Source organism: Phasianus colchicus, chromosome 5 (assembly GCF_987193195.1).
Source record: "Phasianus colchicus chromosome 5, bPhaCol1.hap1.1, whole genome shotgun sequence".
NCBI lineage: Eukaryota > Metazoa > Chordata > Aves > Galliformes > Phasianidae > Phasianus > Phasianus colchicus.
The window spans coordinates 52,637,403-52,657,670 of NC_143440.1; the positions used below are offsets into that span (position 1 = coordinate 52,637,403).

General features: G+C 41.7%; 1 protein-coding gene across 2 annotated transcripts; it reads right to left on the bottom strand.

Annotated features, from left to right (window-relative positions):
• Positions 1-3,713: 3,713 nt before the first annotated feature.
• Positions 3,714-19,710, bottom strand: TMEM179 (transmembrane protein 179). 2 transcript variants are annotated; one of them, XM_090141721.1, is made up of 5 exons: positions 19,190-19,710; positions 15,506-15,643; positions 14,221-14,299; positions 12,432-12,614; positions 3,714-9,749 (listed from the first exon to the last, which is right to left on the bottom strand). In XM_090141721.1, exons 1-4 carry the CDS (start codon positions 19,489-19,491, stop codon positions 12,435-12,437), a joined length of 699 nt encoding a protein of 232 aa, XP_089997847.1. In that variant the 5' UTR covers positions 19,492-19,710; the 3' UTR covers positions 3,714-9,749; positions 12,432-12,434. The 2 variants fall into 2 exon arrangements, with proteins under 2 accessions (XP_089997847.1, XP_031448731.1); XM_031592871.2 differs by lacking the exon at positions 3,714-9,749 and having other exon boundaries at positions 10,768-12,614.
• Between the last annotated feature and the right edge of the window lie 558 nt (positions 19,711-20,268).

Here is a 20,268-nt window from a genome sequence, read left to right on the forward strand (position 1 = left end):
TGAATGATAATAGTAAGAGGTCCCACCTCTGCTCCATCATCCTTAAGAGCAAACAAGCGTCTGAATTTTTTCCCCCAAAGAGATTATGAACTGTTGCTATGAGGAGCAGGACCAGAGAGAAATTCATTGATCCGTGCATGCAGAAGAACATTGAAAGAAGTCTCCTGAGTCTGAGGTCAAAGAATTAAATACCAAACCATTTTTCTCCTCAAGCCTCCTAAGAACTATTCTGCAGAATTTAACATAAAGCTGAACTACTGCACAAACACTGCTCTGGTGGCCAAAGGCTTGGCAAGCTGCTATATTTATATACCTGAAATGATTGCTAGTAAAGGCTCAGCAAATGGCTTTTTTTTTTCCCCCTGTCTGTGGGCAAAAGCTGTTTCTTAATGTTTCACTTGACTCCCAGGTGTGAAAAATAACATGAAAACGCATTTAAATACTAAACAGAGCATTTGCCTAACACAATACAGAACAGCATTGAATCCCAGGTTAATTATCAAATCAGAACTTAATCCTCTAGGTTGGATTCAGTCCATAAACCCAAGATTTACGGTTGTGTTTGTCTTCAGTGGAAGCTTTCACATTTATGCCTGCGTGTTTAAGGGTATTATAGACTTTTCATGAAGGTGTTGGGTCAAAGCCCTGTTATCTCTGTTGTAGTACCATACAGTGCATCTCTGGAGGGAACCAAGCATATGCAATCTTATGAGCTTCAACTGTGTTTTGTTCTCAGAATCACAGAATTGCTCAGGTTGGAAGAGACCTTCAACATGAAGTCAACCACAGACAGAAACAGCATGATCCATTTTCCAGGCCCTAGATTCTTGTCAAACAATACTTGACACATGTGTAAGGGTGACAGCAGAGCCCAAAAAAGCAGAAGAAAAGAAAGAAAACAGTGGAAAAGAGGGAAGAGATACCCACAAGACCTTGGCTTTAACTCCTCTGCCACGTAATGCACCAAAAAGAAACAGCTTTATTCCTAATTGACTTTAAAAAAAAAAAAAAAAAGCAAGCTTGTCCAGACACCCCAAAAATTTAAACCACATGGAAGGTAAAAGAAAACCAATTACAGAGCTTTCACCTAGAACAGAGTGGGCAGGTTGACAAATAATGAGTACAAAAAAAAAAACAAAAACAAACATTTGTAGTCAGTAAGAACTGACCTGAACAGCTATTCTCATGCTCTGAAGGCAACAGCAATTGCACCTGGGGAGCTTGCTGATCTGGGACACAGAGGTCACTGCAGGAGCATTTGGCTCAGTGACTCTCTATGCAAAACACTCACGCACACCAGCTCGCAGGGTAAGTCCCCTGTGCTTCCCTGCCCTCTCTCCATCACCCCGCTGTTGGGATAATAAAGAAGCAGCTTTAAACTTGTGTCTGGTGAATCTATGGTGGGAAATGTTTTTTCTGAAGAGTCAGTTCCTACACTGCAAGCTGTGGTATATTGCAATATAGAAAGGCAAGGCCTGGCCTGACAGGAGCTGGGTCACTTTGAGAGGGAGAACAGTACCACAAATCCCTCCTGTGTGCTTCCACCTGGTTTCAGTAACTTGGAAAGAAACCAAAGGGATAAAATTAACCAGAAACTCTTTTTAGGACTGCAAGGGATGATATGAAGTTTACATGCATATTTGTATGCATGGGGCCCACCTTCTTCTAGCCTTGCTTGAGGTGGAAAATAACCACACTGACCTCACTGTGCCCAAGTTTATCAGTGTGAGAAGCCCACTCTGAGAATGGCTATCACATCCAGGTTGTCAAGGGAAATTAAGCAGAGGAACAGCTATTCCTAGCTCTGGCTGGTACAATTCAAGTGCTGCTATTGCCTGTACCCAAAGTTTTTGGGAGGCTTCCCAGGCCAGGATTCTTTGCTGCAATCCAGTCAGGTATTTGGCAAAATGCAGAGAACCAAAAAAAATGTACTGTAGAGTACCACCAAACAGTCAGAAACAAAAACTAAAATCTGTCCCTGGGAGAGCAGTGACCTTTTACAGCTGAAGAATCTGCAGCTGAGAAAGCCAGTGCCTCTGTGCAAGTGAAAGTCAATAGCCAGAGTGGAAATAGAAGTAAAAATCCTGACCTCTGGGCCTTTAATTACCAGTGCACAACTCCACTGTAGACTTACCTGTTTTATTTTCTCCTCACAGTGAAGCACTTGTCCCCTCCAACCATTCTGCTTACATGCAGCACCCTTCTCACACTCTGCTCTTTATCCATCACACATCTATGCACACCACTGTGAGATGGATAGGTTTTCTCCTTGCTCAACACTGCTTTCTTAGGTGTGACAACTTGGTGAGTTTGGAGGAGGTGACCTCTGAATTTATACATAATGGGTTGTGTTGGTTACTGTTTCCCTTGCAGGCTGTGCTGGGTAACATTTTCCTCCAGTTTGACTCCTGAGAATTGCTTTATAAAGTGGAAAACAAAAGGAGAGGGACTACAGTTTGTAATAAATAATCAAAACTGTTCACATGAATTCACTGTGGTGCCGACATGAAGACTAACTAAAAGCCAGCTATCTGAGCAATTATTTAGTCTAGTTTAGAAATGCTGGGTTTTTTTTTTGCCTCAAATTGCAGAGAGGAGGGACAGATTCTTGCAGCATGTTCTGAAGGCTGCAAGTAAATGAGCTTGCTATGAGCAGTGTCTGGATTGGCAAGAATCCAAGGGACAGAAGAGAGCACAGAGTTCAGTGCATGAAAACAGGCCTAAGGCAGAAGTGCTCCCTATTATCCCCTGTGCAACGGGAGTTAAATTCACGCATAGCAGGAATCAGCAGATCATAGTGTTGTTTTGACAATGTGCAGTGCATTCCTGCAGCAAAAACTGAGGGCAAATGCCAGCACCCTCTTCAGGCAGGCTCACCCCATCAGCACCACCTGATTGCATTAGCTGGTGTAGCCATACCCATACAATTACAGGCAGTAGAAAAGCACAGAGAGACGACACTTTTTTTTTTTTTTTGCATTAACCTCTAACCTACTTTGCAGTCATGTTTGCAGCCCCAAAGTCTGCATCTAGCCCTACTCTATTGCTTCAGTTCTCCAGCACTGAGTCTGAAAACAAGGAACACAAGCAGTCTGTGGCAGCATTTCTAGTTCTTTCTGCCTTTCACCACTCCAAACTAAGCTGAAGGTCAGCAGCACGTGACCACAAAAAGAGAAAACATTGCAGCTACCCTCAAGAAATAATTCAGGAACCTCCAAGATAATGGAGTGGACTCCTTTCTCACTATTTCTTTCTCTACAGTGGCTGATGGGATTATTTAGTCTCACTTCTGGAGAGAAAGGCTGCTGCTATAGGAATTAGTCAGGTGACAATTAGAAAATGCCCCCCCCCCCCCATGCAACCTGCAATAGCCCTCTACACTTGTTAACTAGCTGACCTTCAGCAGTATCCTGACATGGAATCATCATCTCCTTGCCTTCTGTTGCATTAGAGTTCACTGCTGGAAGATGGTGAAAGGGCTCAGATTAGGAGGTTGGTCATGTCTGTTACCATGGGAGCTGCAGCAAGGAGATTCCAGGCAATGAGTGCACTAACCAGGGTGCCACCACATTTTTTTTTTTTTTTAAACCAATATGGTAACAATTTCAATTCACATTCAAAAAAATAAAAAAAAAAAAAACAGGCACAGAAATACTAACTTTTCAAATAGTTTATTTGTATATACCAACAAATCATAAAAAGCCAATGCACTGTCCAGCAAAAAGCATCAATATATAAAACACACTTAGTTGTTATCAGTAATACTTGAGTATACCACTTACACTGAACCCAGTCCAGCTCCCTTCTAAAGCCAAAGGAAACACTGTCAATGACTCCATTAGCAGAAGGATTGGACTTTCAATTTCTATTTCCAAGGTGTTTACAAATGCTTGCCTTAAAATACTAGTATAAAGTTCCCCCTTTGAGACTGTATCAAAACAACAATAAATTTAAACTCCAACTCTGTTTCTGTCAAACGCATGCAATTAATGCTCCACATCAGCACTCATCACACTGCAGAAGAGCATACAAAGCATGAAAAAGAATATTCAAAACAGAGCAAGCTCTACCCTCAGCTTGTGTGGACTGGCATGGCTCCAGCAAGTCTTATAAAGCTAAGCTGTGTACACCAGCTAAAGATCTGTCCCAATCCCACTTTCAGCAGTTAAATTAAAGTCTGGAGACCTCAAAAACAAGTTATGAAAACCTGAGTGTTCCAAGCAAAGGTTAAATTTGGAATTAGCACTGCCAGCCCAGGCTCTGCCACACTGGATCCCTCACGTCACAGCCTGAATGCCAAAATCCCTCACAGGAAAAACACTAACAGTTCTCATTATCTATTTTTATTCTGACTTACAGTACTCCTACCCCCTTTAGCTGTCCTTGTTCCTGATAGGAAGAGACACAAGAAACAAGGCCTGATTAGCCTGATGGCAATAAAACTCTGTGATGTTTCCAAGAATGTTTTTAGAGAAGAAAGGTTCAGGGTAAGGAGATGTCAGTGGAACTGGATTATTATTTTTCTTTACAAACCTGCAAAAACCTTTTAGCAGCACACTTTAGATCATGATATATTCATTTCTCAAGAGAGCTGAAAAAAGAGCAGTAGTTTTATTCAGGTAGTATTTGACAAAAATCTCAAATGCACCAATTTACTGTGGATGTGGTCCTGATGCAGTGGTCTTGTAGTCATTCACCAAAGAACTGTTTACATCTCCTAAAAAATATTTGTTTGAGGAGACTGTCAACATCTTTAGAAGCCAAATGGTGACCACATTGAACAATGAGGATTTAAATTATTGCAATAGTTAGTTAACATCAAGATCCAATGTGCTACAGGAGGATGTGCCGTATTTTAGACACAAACAGTTGCACTTTGCAGTGTTGAACAAGAAAAAAATAACTCCTCCTGCTGTGGTACTGAGTGGGTGAAGCACTCTGGACTGTGTTATGTGGTATAACATGACAGGATTTTCAAACATCTCCCTGCTGTAAAATCTATGGATTAACATCCCACTCATCTGATTCCACCAGGTTGCTTAAGGGAATGCTGGCACCAATCTAGGTAATCTTTTAGAGCAAGATGTCAGCCAGATCAGGCCTGGCTTGTGTAAAAGGAAGGGTTTGGCACCAAACCTCGAGGATTCCAAATGAGAATAGCAAAAAGCTGAAATGCTTTTTATTTCTCTAACAAATGGCAAAGTCTGCCATAGGAGCTGCAATTCCTCTTACATTCATAAATACTATTCAGAAGCTGTACACAAACGAGTCAAACACACACAAACCTGGGGGGAAAGGAGGGGAAAAATAAGGACTTTCACCACAGGGACATATATCCACTTATGTAAGAAATCACCCAAGAAGTCAACAACAGTGATGGATCTTCATTCCTACCTCCTGGCAGGGCATCTCCACCCTCTCTTTACACCACAGACAGGTGGAAAAGAGGAACAAAAATACCTCACACTGCGTTCCCACCATAAACAAGTAATTCAAGCTATTTTGGTGAATTGCTCTTGCTGCCAGGTAATATATCTCCTTGATAAATACCATCACCACTAAAATGTCTTTTTTTTTTTTTTAAATAAGTTTCAAATCAGGCAGAAAAGTTCTAACAGGAAGACTCCCCAGGCAGTGGGGAAGTTAAAGCTGTGCCTTGCTACTCCTTGCCCATGGGGAGTGCTGAGCAATGACTGCTACAGCCCTTCTAATATTTGCTCGGTGCTCTGCCACCTCTGTGAAATACAATATTAGAAGTAACATATAAACTCCCATGTCTAAAACATCACAGTTGCTGGCTGGTTTTGGTGAAAAGAATAAATAACATTATTTGACTAATCTAAACAGCTAATCTCACTGCCCTTTTTGGGGCTTTTATGTCTATTTTTTTAGGAACAAGGATCTGAATTTAAAAAATGTTAAATCCAAGGAAGTTAAGAGTTAAGTCCCAAATCCCTATGCTATCTGTGAAAATAGGATTTATGCTTTTACAAATATTGCACGTAACAGCCAAAAGAACTGAATATCACTTCAAGCAACTATAGCTGGTATGAGAGGTAGAAAGGTTTAAGCACTCAGGTGAATACATTCACATTAAACTATGTTTGCAGTATCAGTTCAATTCTACTCTTTGGCATGGACTAAAGAAACAAACAAAAAAAAAATGCATGGTTATATAAATACTCCTCGCAGTAACAGAATGGAAAAATGCTATCATTTACATCCCTGCCTTAAAATAAGCAGTACTAGCTATATATTAAGAAAACTGCTGTCTAAACTTCTCAGAAAAAAAACATTTAGAGAGTACAGTTGCTTTCTTCCCTTCTATGCCAGGAGCACATCAAAGTGCTGCATTCTGTGAAGCTGTTATATTCAGAAATTGAGTGGAAGGCTGTCACTTCAAGAAAAAAAAAACAAAAACAAAAAACAGAAGAACTCTTAGTTTTATATCTGTTCATTGTAAAGGACAAAAAAATACAAATGTATACTTCAGGGGTTAGGACAACAAACAGAAATAATTCTAATATCATTCCAGTGCTCATGAAGTTATGTGGGTGTGTAAAAACATTATCCTCCCTGATTCCCTAAGTTCAAGGATAGAATATTTCTGATCTCCAAAGCAAACATTGCATAGAGATAAAAATGACTACTTTAATTAGTAAAGGAAATGGTCTAAGATGCAAGTTTAGGATCTGTATACAGATAATTCCCATTAGCTCAAGGATGTACACACCCAGGCCACTGGTTTAGAGAAAAGAGACAAAAGTTTTACCAAACCAGATTGGTTTGTCATAGAAAACTATGAAGGTGACCAATGAATGACTGCCTAGATTTCTGTAGAATTTACATTTTAAACAATAGAAGTGATTTTACATGCAATGTGTTTGAGGTGAGATTTTCAGAGAATGGGGATTATGAAAGCCACATTCACCAACACCTGGTTTGCATGGGCTGCCTTGTGCTCTGTATTGTGCAGGAGACATCAGCTCTGAGTCTGCACATTTTATACTTCATTTTCTAAGACCCATCACAGGGACTGATGTGTATTTGACACTGTGCAGAAACCCTGTCTCCAGCATAAAGACTGTATGATGGCCCATGGCTCACACTTCCCTGAGAAGGGGACCCCAGATTCCATATCTACATCAGGCTAAAGAGACATGTACTCATACTCCTACTCCTCCATAGAAGTCTTCAGCCACCAAGCTAAGGACTAAGATACATGAGGTGAAAACACAGTTTGGATTAATTTATGACAAATACTAAAAGATTCTGGAGGACAAACAAAGGCGAAGCATGGCTTCATATCTTAGTGTTGAATGCCTTCATGTGTACAAGGGAATCCTGGGTGTCCTCCCTCAGGTTGTTTTGCATTTCACATGCAAGTCACCATACCCCCAAAACTCAGAACACAAGTTAGCTTGTCCATCATAGCCCTCTATTTCAGCAAAGAACTCAGCCAAGGACATTTTCACCCACTATTCACATTGGAGGCAACGTGCTACAGCAAAGATCTGCTTGAGCTTCTTTGGTGAAGAAAATGTGTTTCCAAATTAATTCTCCCATCTAGATTCCTACTGCTACATAACTGTATCTGAAATACGTTTTCCTTCATTTTTTCACCTGATCTTCTCTTCTGAAAAGAATGACTGGTTCCAAAAAACACTGTGGCTGTTTTAAGCCAGTGCTGTATTTCAGAATTGCATCATTTGGCAGAAGGGGTGAGACTCCTCTCAGGATATGTTCTGTTATCTGTCTATGTTTGTACTTAAAATGCACAGGAATTAACAACAGGGCTATGTCCATGCCAAGTCACCACTTCTTCCAGGAGCCCATGGTGCAAAATTCCTGAGTCTTGGGTAAAATGGTCTTTTGCTAACGCACCAATTTCATACAACGTGTGCTCTTTTTCTCTGTAGCTCTACTTCCATCCTAAATACTACATATATTAAATCAGCAGCATTTTATGTAGGGAGCGATGGTCTTGAAAGGAAATTTAACTTTGTTCTTACCAGAACTAACACACCATAACATCAGGACATTACCCAGAGACTGGAGAGGAGTTAAAACCTCTCAAAACCCCCATTAGAAACACATTCCAGCCCTTCAAAGGCTGTGCACTGGCCACTCTGCTCACATCCAGATATCATAACCTGTGCATTATTACACAGACTCCAATATTAGTAAGAAAAAGGCAGTGTCAAAAGTTAAGGCAATCTAACAACTATTCCAAACCAAGCTGCACATACTCATATCACAGTAGAGCAATGGAATTGTTTGAGTCATTTGTCAGTGTACATCGTACGTACACTATCTCCCTGACACTGAACGCTTCCATAAACAAGATCTATCTATTCAAGCATCCATCACCACTTATTACAATAACCATTTTTGTAAGGGACCATAGAAACATTGCCATGGCACACACATCCTTCAGTTCTTGAAGTAAATCATCAGGCTCTTATCTTCGCGATTCCTACTGGAAGTTCACAGCTGAAAGATTCCTAATGAATTAGCAGGACAGGATGTTGTTAGCATTTGTGCCCTATTCCAAAAGTTAGCCTCAATTGTTTCTCCATTATATAATAATAACCAGAATTGAGCTAAAAGCTCAGCCAACATGTTGTAGCTCAATTTTTTTTAACCCAACACATGCCACTGACAGGGAACTGGCAAGGAAGTTAACCACAGATGGTAGCCAGAATGCAGAGAATTCATTCAGTATAATAGAATAATTGTGAGACAGTACTCCAGTGTCTCAGAAGCAGTATCCATTTATCTTTTACTGTCTAAGGTTCACTCTTTCTTACTAGAAATTTAAACAAGCTGAAATTAAGACTCCCTGACTATAAGTTTATCATTATAGGGGACACAGCAAGTAAACTACAGCAGTACACAAACACCCCAGCTTTGCTATCGGCAGCAACAGGTGGGTTGCACAAGTAAATGTCACAAAGATTTTTTTTTCCCCTCCCTTCCGTCACATGATAATAAATATAAATACCAGGCAAAGCTCTAGTTCTTTAAATACACCTCTTGGTAGAGTGTTCCCAGACACCTGCTTTTGGAGAGCAAAATAGAGAAAGCATTGAAATACCACAGAAAGGCAACGTTTGATTAATACAAAATCCTACTACAGCTAAATGGACTGTTTGACAATGAAGGACTAAAAGCAGGGATTAGAATGGTATGAGAGAGATGGGTGTGAAAGAGACCTTCTATACATAGATAGAAAGGTGTAAATAATGTCAGTATTCAACACATTTTCAGTTGATGGCCTGAGTGTCCAAGGTTTCAGAGAAGAGTTTGCAGAAAGCTAAACGCAATCAGAAAAGCTAAAGCAGGCCCAATAACTGCACCCTTCCTCCCCTTGGCTCAGGCAGGCAGTTGCTCACCAGCCCAGGGGCTTCCTTCAACACCAGCTTTACCTATAAGCATCACTGATGCTTGCAAACTGGATGTCAGCCTCACTCTACCCACTCAGTTGCATGAAACTGATGAAGAGAGACCCATGGCACATGAGACTCAAAACCTCTTTTTAATTCACCAGTCAAGTCCAGCAACCAAGATGCTGGCACACGTGGGTACTGTGAAGTAGGGGTAACAGAATTCACCCAGGTGAATGAATTAGACAGGTTGAACTTTTATGACAAAGTTTACAGGTGATTCTTGTTGGGGCTTCCAAAATTATTTCGTTCCTATTGACTTTTCCTTGGTGGTAGAATTGCAGCTGCCCCAGATGTTCAAAGCTACATAACAAAAGAAGATCACGTTGGTAAGATAGTGTCAAAGTGATAAATGCCAGTACAAACATTAACCACAAGAACCATCAAAAGTAGAAATTCTAGCCTCAGTATCTACTGTTTCTCATGGAGGTAAAAAGGAGAAAAAGACACAAAGGAAAAGAGGTAGAAGAGTGCAATAACTCTGGGCAACTTTACTGAAGAGAAGCAGCATCTTCCTCCTCAGGGAGAACGAGCAAGTCTTGGTGCTTCAGGAGAAAGTAAGAGGAAGCACTCACTACCTTCTGTCCCCACTTCTCCAGACTCCCAGGCAAAACAGGAAACCGTGGCCCAACCCATATTACTTCAGCTGAAGTACAATTTGGCATAAACAGAAAACACATTATATAAAGTAGCAACGCTGACCTAAGTGAGGAGTTGGGCATACACTGATGTAATTTGTGGAAGGAGACATCACTGACAAATCTCACAGAGAGACATTAGAAAGAGAAGTAGTGTCTCCTACAGTCAAAGGAGCAACTGGGAAACAAAGTGACCTTCACATCCCGAACACTTTTTCCAACCCTTAAATGAGGTCTGGGAAGGGGTGGATCCTGGCTCCATCTCTTCTGGTCACTCAGATCCATTGCATGCACCTGAGCTCCCCTGGGTTGGCCCTGCCTTCCACTAGTGCTCAATCACTGCTTCACATCATGACTTAGCATTTCTGCAACAGACAAACTGAGGAAAAAACCTCCAATAATCTTGGTTTTTGAATTTTAGATTAGTATTAGTTAATTTGAGCTCGGATTCCCTCTTTAGGAACTTCACAACTACCAAAAAAAAAAAAAAAAAAAAAAAAAAGCCACTTCTGTAAAGCTTTAAAGGAATTACACTCTCTTGGGAGTGGAAATCACACTGAAAAACAAGATTTCATTCCAGACAGCTGTGGCCATCTAGGTATACAAGTGACATTCACAGGGCCAGATCATTGCTTCACACCCTGTGGCTGTTTGCTTTTTTCCTTAAATCTATGAGAACAATTTGGTTGTTAAACGTACTGTTAGATTTTATGCCCTAAAATCCTTACAAATAACAGGATTTGTTATGACTTTGTTATGAAATTCTGTTTCAGCCACTTAAACAGGTACTTAACTTGAAGTACCAGACGGTCCCAGAGGACCACAGTAAATGGTAGCAGCCTGTTGTCTTCTCCCTAGGCCTATTTACCAGGCAGTACAGATGGACATGATCTACACCTGTGTTGCAATAAATTCAGTCCACTCAAGCTCAGCTGTCACAGGCAGTGTCAGGATACTCTTAGAAACATAACTTCCTGCTGAAGTTTTCTGCTGAATGAGAGTCTTCTCTGCATTGTGCACACATGGATAACTGCCTAATTCTAGCACAACTTTATTTCTCTGCCATGCAAATCTCACGTTCATCTGAGTTATTCTGCTTAATTATTGGACCTACTTTTCATCCACCTCATTCATTAAAGTGCTGGCCAAACAAAACTGAAAGCAACAACAGGATCGCTAGTGAGCTTTGTGAAAGTAACAGTTCTCCCTTATCACAGCAAAATTTGTCAGCCCTGTAACTCCTGCCTGGGAGTGGGGAACAGCCCCATTCAGCACGGAGCTACCTATGGAATAACTCAGCTGTTCATGCTCCTTGCTATGTTGATAGATACATAGAGATACCTACAATGCAAATGCTTACAGTAATTTTGCGTACTCTATATGAAATAAATATCACGAGTAAACTCTAATACTCAGAACTGAATAGCATACAATATTGGGGACCAAGTTACGTTTACAAACGCACAAGCATTAATCCTATGAACTCAGCTTAATTTCTTAGTATGCAAGCGTCAGAAATTGCTAGCTAAACTACACTTCAAGAAGCCATAATAACTGATGGTCATGCCAAAATCTAAGAAGAAAAAAAAACACAAACATTCTAAAAATCATTAAGGTTGGAAAAACCCTCTAAGATCACTAAGTCCAACCATCAACCCATCACCACCATCATCCCTTGAAATGACACACAGCTTTCAACAGATAGTAATCATATTGTGGTTTCATGAAATTCATTAACACCATCTAATAATAATAAATATCATCTGGAACATAGGTCTTTTGTTCTAAACAAACTCAAAATCAGAGCAGGAGCAACAGCACGGTGTCCACACATAGCAAAAACAGAGACAGCAAGAGCCTGTACCTGGACCAGAGCTGCAATCGCTCAGAACAAAGTGAGAATGGGGAGATTTACTGTCAAAGGGGAAGAGATGGAGAGAAGAGGGCCTTGTCACATCTCCAGTTACAGTTGTTGTTGCAGAATAGTTTGGAGGAATAGCCTAGACTCTGTAGCCTGCTCTTGCCAGCATGTCCTCAAAAATGCACAGTGTCCCAAAAGGCAGCAATAGCATACAGGAGCACTGCTAGCAACAGCAGACTGCAGGCTGTGCTGTTCCATGTCTGTGCAGGACAGAAATGTTGCTGCGCCAAAGGCACACGTGGCAGTTTGTTCTCTGTATCCTAACATAAATACTTCTGCCAAGAATTTTTCAGTGAGGGAGTGAGTGATTGACAAGTATATCTTTTTTCAGAAAAGAAAAGATCTCACACACTCAATACTCTGACTCAACATCATCTTACACTACTGAATAATAAATTCTAGATCCTGCCCTGGAAATTTGCTTACACTTTAGATCATGGCACTTTTCTCATCTTGCAAACAGGTTCGTGAAGAGGATCTTCCTAACAACAACTCCTTCTCATGAATCAGGCTATCTAGCAGGTCCTCTTGTCTGTAGTTGTGATACACTTTCAGGAAAGCCAGAATGGTGATTCCCAGCCACGTCAGCCAGGCAGCCCACAGACCAAACTGAAGAAGAAAAGAAATGATGAAGATGTCAGTAGTGTTTCATAAAGACAAAATCAAACGTCCAAGATCAAAATGTCACCCAAACAAAAGGCCATGGAGTCACTACAAGTTCTGGTCCTACTGCTCCTCAAGCCTGCCTAGTTATTTTCAGCTTAAGAAGAAAAAAAGAAACAATATGTTTTTTCAGGAAACAAAAACGTACTGATTACATGAATGAAGAATTCTGTATAATTCACATGCAGCTGCTGAACTTCCCAAATACGTGACATTCTGGCTGTCTCAAAATTCTTGAGATTATTTCTCACATATGCTATCATAAGCATATGTTATCATATGCTTTAATACACTTTTCCAAAACTTTTTTCCTGAGTCCTTTGAACATCATGCTATCTGTAGAGAAATAGAAATTTTAAGGCATTTCTATTCAGAAAATACTACCAATTGAATGGCTACATTCTGGGGTAATTTGTTCACAATAGCAGAAATTCAGAAAGATAAACTTCATCCAACACACCTTAGTGCATGGTGGCTCATACATGCATGGCATTTGAGATCTGTTCTTAAAGCCTCAGATCTGCAGTAAGTTGCTAACTTAGTCTCTCCTGTTTAACTGTGCAAATAACTACATTTCTACTGATTCAGGTACTTGACTGTTGGCCTCCCCTATGATGCTTGTTTGTAGTAAAGTTTTCTGGCAGAAATTCCATTTTAAATTCATTATGCCTTCAACAACAACAACAAAAAAAAAAAGAAAAAGAAAAAGAAAAAAGAAAAAAAGAGACAACAGCAACAGGTTAATTGAATCCTTGTATTTCAGCTTTGACATATTGCAGTTTTTATTTTTAAGAAAAGTGACAATTTAAACACTTCTAGACAGCAGGGCAGCTGTTTATTCTAATAACCAGTTTAGGTAAACAAGGGCCACAATTATGTAAATGGAGGTGTATGGTCCTATATGTCTTATGTACTTTAGAATGTCTCTTAAGTATTTCTGCTCATTCTTAACATTATCTCAGTTCATGAGTAAATAATATTTTTGAATTATTCTATGGGACTTGGTAACAAGAATATGCTCATCTGGGTTTATATGACCAAATACAGAGACTTGGAAGCTTTCCATTCATTTCTTAAGCACCATGTCATTAATGAGATATATTCAAATATCTTATACTGTGGTTTCCTCAGTGTATCTGATATGAAGGTATATACATGGGCTTAACCAAATTTAGGATTCAGGGTATCTCTGACAAAGAGAAAGCTCACAGCCCCACGATCTCTGCAGGTCAGCCATTCTGATTCTGTTCTCATTCCTGACAGCAGTGTAGAGCTCCAGGGCACCAGAGCATTGCAGCCTTTGAAAAGCTCATACTTTGCAGAAACAGTAGATTTTCCATGATGAGTAAGAGTCAGATTTTGACATGTCTGCATTCAAAACTATCTCTTTTGAATATAAAATGCAAATGTGACCATTCACAATCATGCTGATTCACCACTCATGGAAGTCAATGGAAACATTCCCATCAATGTCAGAGGACTGTAGTTCAGCTCCAACAATCTCAGATCAATGTGCCAATGGTAAATGAACTGGAATAGACCCATGACCTACCTGTGCAATAGCAAACTGGTCGTAGAAAGCAGAGTTTTCTAAGTTCAGTTCAAGATCTATATCCTGTAATTCTTCACAGCTGTCCAAGGAAAGCATTTGGGGGTGGGAGAAGAAGAAAGAAAGTTATTTCAGAATTTCCAGACAGGCAAATCAAACATAGAACAAAGAAACATCTAAGTGTTTCCAACAGTCACAATGACAAGTTCTACAAAAAGATATATAAGTTGGTGCGGTAACTGGATTGCTTGCCAATCTTCTCTATAACTAGGGTAAAAGAAGCATGTAAATACTTTCTTTTAAAAAGCAATGTGTAATTATATAAGTGATAACACCAATCTTTCATGAAATGGAACTGTAATAGATATTATGAAAACACTATACCCTTGTTCTCCCACTCCCCAAGTGCCTCCCACTGATACGCATCTGGCATCAGCCCAGCTCATCTGCTTCGCCCCTCAATGAAACAAAGTGTATGAGCCTCCATTACCTTTTGACATCATCAGGAAAAGCCTCAGAAGAAGGGATTGTATGGGTGTTTTTGTTTCGGATGCTCCAGCAAGGAGACGGAACTCTGATGGTAAGATAGAGGCTGCCTACAGATTTTACAAATAACTTGGACTGTTACTGGTGTGAAAAAAATCCCAGGATTTTGAGGTTGTCTTTCTATCTCTTGCTTGATTTCTGCAGCCTCTTCTCTGTCCTTTTCAGTGCTGTCGGTCATCTTGGGTTCTTATCCGAATATTCGATTAGACGCTTTTTGTAATTGAATATTTAACCGAATATTCGAATAATTCGATTAATCGTTGCAGCCCTAAACAGAACATTTACTATGGCACTTTACAACATATGACAATGTGCAACATTAATGTATGCTTTAAGTAGTATACTTATTCAATATCATATGACATAAAATGTCAGCTTTTTCTTTCCTTTTATTGTCAGGACCCTGTCTCCCAGTCCCCTGCCCTGCTCATAGCACCACATTCCCCGCTTCATCATTTCCAAATCCAGATCTCCTTTGTAAATGAAACTTTTTGGTTTTCTTTTGCATGTGTTCATGACTCTAAAAGAGCCCATGAAACATCACAGAAACCATACTTTGTTTTGTGGGGAACTAAAAGCAACAAACCTTGGTTTTCTAGTTTTGTTCCAAATGAAATGAATCTGGAGTTCCCTATTTTTCTCTTTGATTACCTTGCACGTAATAACTACAGTTTGTACCAACACTGTTCATTTGTGCATATACAAAAAATAAAAGGAAGAAAATATATTCTTTAGTACTAACCTATTTGGCATGCTTCCTTTTTCAGTAATTGCATCACACCACATGTTAAATCCTACACTCACTATAGTGCTGGCAATAAACGTGATAAACACCACAAAGGCGCTGATCAGCAGATTCAGGAAGGCATAAAAGAAAGAGCTGTAATAAAAGGGAAGAAAAATGTAACTCATAAACATCTGAAACACAACATCAGCAGTCTCTCCAAGCAGTATATAGCAGGCAAAAAGATATCAGTTTCCATTTGAAACGCTTATGCTTTAATTAAGACCACCTAATACATTGAAAATCTATGGATTATGATTTTGAGTCAGATTATCCTCATTTTTAAGCTTCTTTGATTTTTTTTTTTCCCCGTAAGAGGATATGGTTCTAAATCATAAACAGTAAGTGGCAATTGTTCATACACAGAATGGCCTTCATTAGCTGTAATGATGAAAATCACCATTGTTAAAATAAATGCCATTAGCTCAAATTATGCAGCAACTGGAGTTTAAATTATTTCATGACCACAATGATAATTGGGACAAAAATTGCCTAGGAGAGGGAAACTAAAAATAAAAATAAAACAACACAGTACTGATAGCTATAATCATTTTAAGCAATGTAACACAAGGTTCTGGTATCATAGGACACGAATCTCAGTTTTATGGGCAATTTGCAGAGCAGGCCAGCTTCTCTTGGGATATCTCTGGCTTCGATGTCAATACATTATTTTTGCCAGCCAGATGTTAGCTTACACCAACCCCATAAGTCTGTGCAACCAGGGCCTGCCCAAACCATGTGCTGTGCTGGGAGGTATGAAGATGCTCAGTGTGATGCCATAAGGAATTGCTCACCCATCTTCCAGTCTCATGGGGCAGTCTTCCTCATGACTGGGTTACGCTGAAAGAGGATCACTTTGCTACCTAACTCTCCTCAGTTCTCCTAGGCAGCCTGGTCTAGTGGTTGGCAACCCTGCCTATGGCAGGGGGTTGAAACAAGATGATCTTTGAGGTCCTTTTCAACCCAGGCCATTCTGTGATTCTGTGATTCTATCATTCTATGATGAATTCTAGCTAATGAAAACTTTTTGATCCTTTTCTCATTCTTCTGGCCAAGCCTTTTGCTATTTGAAGCTGCTAACTGACATTTGCAAAGTCTCACTATTGAAAAACAGAACACTTATTCTAGGTTGCAGAAAGACTAGCAACTCCACAAGGAAAGAGTATTCAATAAGAATGAATATGACAAATTGCCCACCATTGCCCCTTTTGTTATGCTGGGGATAGAAGGAGTCTACTCACTCCAGAGAACGATAATAATAAAGGCCATTTATTTTCCCTGATTTCTTATTAAATTAAAATCCAAGAGGTATTTTTGAGTTTGTGGTTTTAGGAATATTCTGGGCTGGATCATCTTAATTTCTGGTGGCCAACCCTGCCCATGGCAGAGGCGGTTGGAACTGGATTGTCTTTGAGGTCCCTTGCAACCCAAGCCACTCTGCAGGTTGCACATGGTAAGACATATGGGGCCTCATAAGGACTTATTTAAAATGAGTTGAGGCAGCATTTACCAGTTGGTCTGGGATGTTTGGTCCTGGAATATTAGGAGCTTTGAAGGAGTTCTCTCAAAAGGGCGGTCATGCCATCCCACCGCTCATACAGAAGAAGTTAAATTAGTCATGTTTCAAATGTGCTCTTATAGATTATAGGGGGAGCTTGGTTCTGGGACACCCAACTTCTAGATCAATGTTTATATGAATACCATTCTTCCCTTTCAATTTCACTGGGCTTACAGTACATCAGTTCACTGCTGCAGAGTTCCAGGCTCCATAGCAGATGGAGCTGTTATGGGCATGCCACAGTTTTTCATGTTCATTTTCACTGCCCTGGTTTCATATCTAACTTAGGTCAGGCTCATGCCAGCCCAAGATACAGAAAAGAGTGGACTTGTACTCTTGAATAAAGGTTGACACTAGAACTAATAACAGCTCTAGAAAAGGAATGATTATCACTCTGCTTGCTACCTTGCAGCACAGAGGAGGAGCCAAAGTCCAGAATCTGACTTCCTGAACAAAGCAGAGCTCAGTGCTGTACCTGATTTGCACTGGGAAAAACATTGTCATCACCATCGCTGTCACTATAACCGTGCATGAAGATTGTTCAGGTCACAGCATCCTGGCAGAGAGATGGGAAGGTCTACCTCTCTGCTTCTCCTATTTCTCTACCTGCATCAGAATCACAGCTACACATTCCAGATTGAGTGGATGCCCTGTAATGGTAAATGCTTACACTCAAGGCAGAAGTCACTTTGCTACCCTGCCTGTGAAGTGTCTGAGTTGGACTCTGTCTTTCAGTTGCACTGAATGGTCCCAGGTCCAGAGCACAGCTGACAGCAAGCATATGGCCTTCCCATCCTGCAAGCCACTGAGCACAGCCTGCTCCTGAGGCAAGGGGTGCTCAGACCTTCTGAAGAGGGTTGGTAGCAGTCCTAAATATCTGTAGCATGATGTGAGCAGAGTTACACAGCTGTTGCTGCTCAGCCCAAAGGAACCTGAATGCAGCTTCTGAAGTGACAGTCTCCAGAGGCTTGCCCATCTGTTTAAGATTAAATACACACATTTGGGAGCAGGCCAAATATCAAATACAAATTACACTATTATAGGGGTTCTACTGCCAGTTTCTTCCCCCCAGAAATCAGGTTCTGAATTATAAAGCTGAAAAAAAGGTGTCTGGATTCAACTACTACCCAATAGATATGTGATGACCAGAGGAAAATGAATTCAAATACACTAAGTCCATGATTATACTCTTCTAAGATAAGTTTTAATATGGAAATAAGTTTCTGTTTTATACTTTCCTCTCATTGTGGTAAACAAAAAATAGCTTTTCTAGTCCAGCCAGCCACCAGTGTGTTCTCCTTCCTTCCCTCCTCCATGCAATTGGATGCTTGAATACTCCATAGTACCAACCAGCTGGGTGACCTGTGCCAAGGGCTGTATCAAAGGTAGTAAGACAGGGACCAGAGAGCCAAACACTGTGCACGGCACCACTGATCTGCTGCCTGGACCACTGGGCCCTACTCCTCCTGCAGGGCCTGGTGCATTTTGTTTTGTCTGAAAAGAGAAACAATCCATCGGAGCAGCCGTGCTGCTACACAGCACTCAGCTCTGCTCACTTGTCGTAACCAAGCAATAGCTGCTCTCTGCAATAGTTGCCAAGCTCATAAGAAAAGCAGAATAAAAATAACAGTGGAATAATCTACCGCTCCCTCCTTCCTTCCACAGGCACAGCCACATTGCTTTGAGATTTATCACACACCCAGTATAGGTCTGGAGAAGGCCTCCTCACGCAGAGATGTGCAGTGGGACCAAGGCAGGCGGTACCCTCCAGCATCACCCCATCCCCATAGCAACCTTCATACCCACCATGGTTGGCACGGCCAAGTGCTGCACGCAGTCACCAAAGTACAGCAACAAATCTGTCTCCCACCCCACACCCCTGTGTAGGAGCATCCTCCTGAGGTTGCCCTGTGCACAAATGGAATACATGTAGGGTATGTGTGCAGGCAAGGCACCACGTCACCCCTAACTCCTTTAGCAGGGCAGTATATGGTACAGAGCTCAGTGTTTGGTCCCCAGGCTGCTCCCACCTGCCCCAGTCTGCAGGAGGGGTGGGCACCCCTGCCCTCCCCAGGAGTACTTACTCCTCATGCCCTTTGCAGAGGAAGAAGAGAGTCCGCCAGGCCTGCACTGTAGCCAGCAGCAGAGAGAGGAGCCCGGTGAAGATGCTGAAGCGGCAGGCAGCCTCAGGCCCCCACTCCTGCACGGTGAAGCGCTGCCGCTCCACGGTGAGGTTGGCATTGAGCCACATGCCCTCTGTGAAGAGCAGGCATCGGCCGTGGAAGTCGTTGCCATTCTCAGACAGCGGCACCACCACGATGAAGCTGAAGAGGAAGGCCAGGAAGTAGCAGATGCACTGAGCAAAGAGGAAATTGCTAAGAGCCATGTCCGCAGCTCCTCACAGGCAGAGGGAGGGATGGAGGGAGGGATGCGGGAGGGAGGGATGGCAGAGGGAGGGATGGCAGAGGGAGGGATGCAGGAAGGAGAGATGCAGGAAGGAGGGATGCAGGAAGGAGGGATGCAGGAAGGAGGATGCTGAGGGGGAGTGATGCGGTGAGGAGGGGGGAGGAAGGATGGAGGGATGCAGGGAGGAAGCCTGCAGCAGTAGGGGGGTGGGGTGGGAGGATGCGCAGTGCAATGCAATGAGATGCGATGCCTCCTCCAGCACCACGCTGCTGCAGCCGGAGCTGTCCCCACCATCTGAATGCTGATGGCTTCAGGACTTGTGCTGGGAGGGAGAGCCCTAGCAGGGAATTCCTCTTCCCCTGGGAAATCTGGCAGCTGGTGCTCGGGGGGGTAAATTAATCAGTGCCTCCCCCCAGTACCACTGGGGCTCTCAGTATTCCCCCGATGACAAAGGGCACTTGTGTCACCCATGCTTGTGGCTGTGACACACCTCCTCCACTGCGAAAACCTGCCTCATCCTAGCTGCTGGCTCCCAGAAGAATTTAGCCCTTTTTTTCCTAAAAATATGACTAAAACATGCCTGGGACACTCTGTAGACATCAAACATCCACCCCTGCACTTCTGTCCCAGAGTGTGTCTGAAAGACCCTAGAGTACACAGTGGGTGGGGGTAGTGTCCCATCACCTCTTGGATTCCATTTCTCTGTTTCCCCAGATCCACAGCTGAATCCAAATATCTATCAAACAACATGGCAATA

What these genes read in the sequence shown, in the direction of transcription:
- TMEM179 (XM_090141721.1), bottom strand. Translation starts at nt 19,491, where the DNA reads ATGGCTCTTAGCAATTTCCTCTTTGCTCAGTGCATCTGCTACTTCCTG. An exon ending in CTCTGCAAAGGGCATGAGGA is followed by an intron (nt 15,644 to 19,189) that starts GTAAGTACTCCT and finishes CTTTTATTACAG; the next exon opens with CTCTTTCTTTTATGCCTTCC. An exon ending in AAAGGAAGCATGCCAAATAG is followed by an intron (nt 14,300 to 15,505) that starts GTTAGTACTAAA and finishes TTCCTTGGACAG; the next exon opens with CTGTGAAGAATTACAGGATA.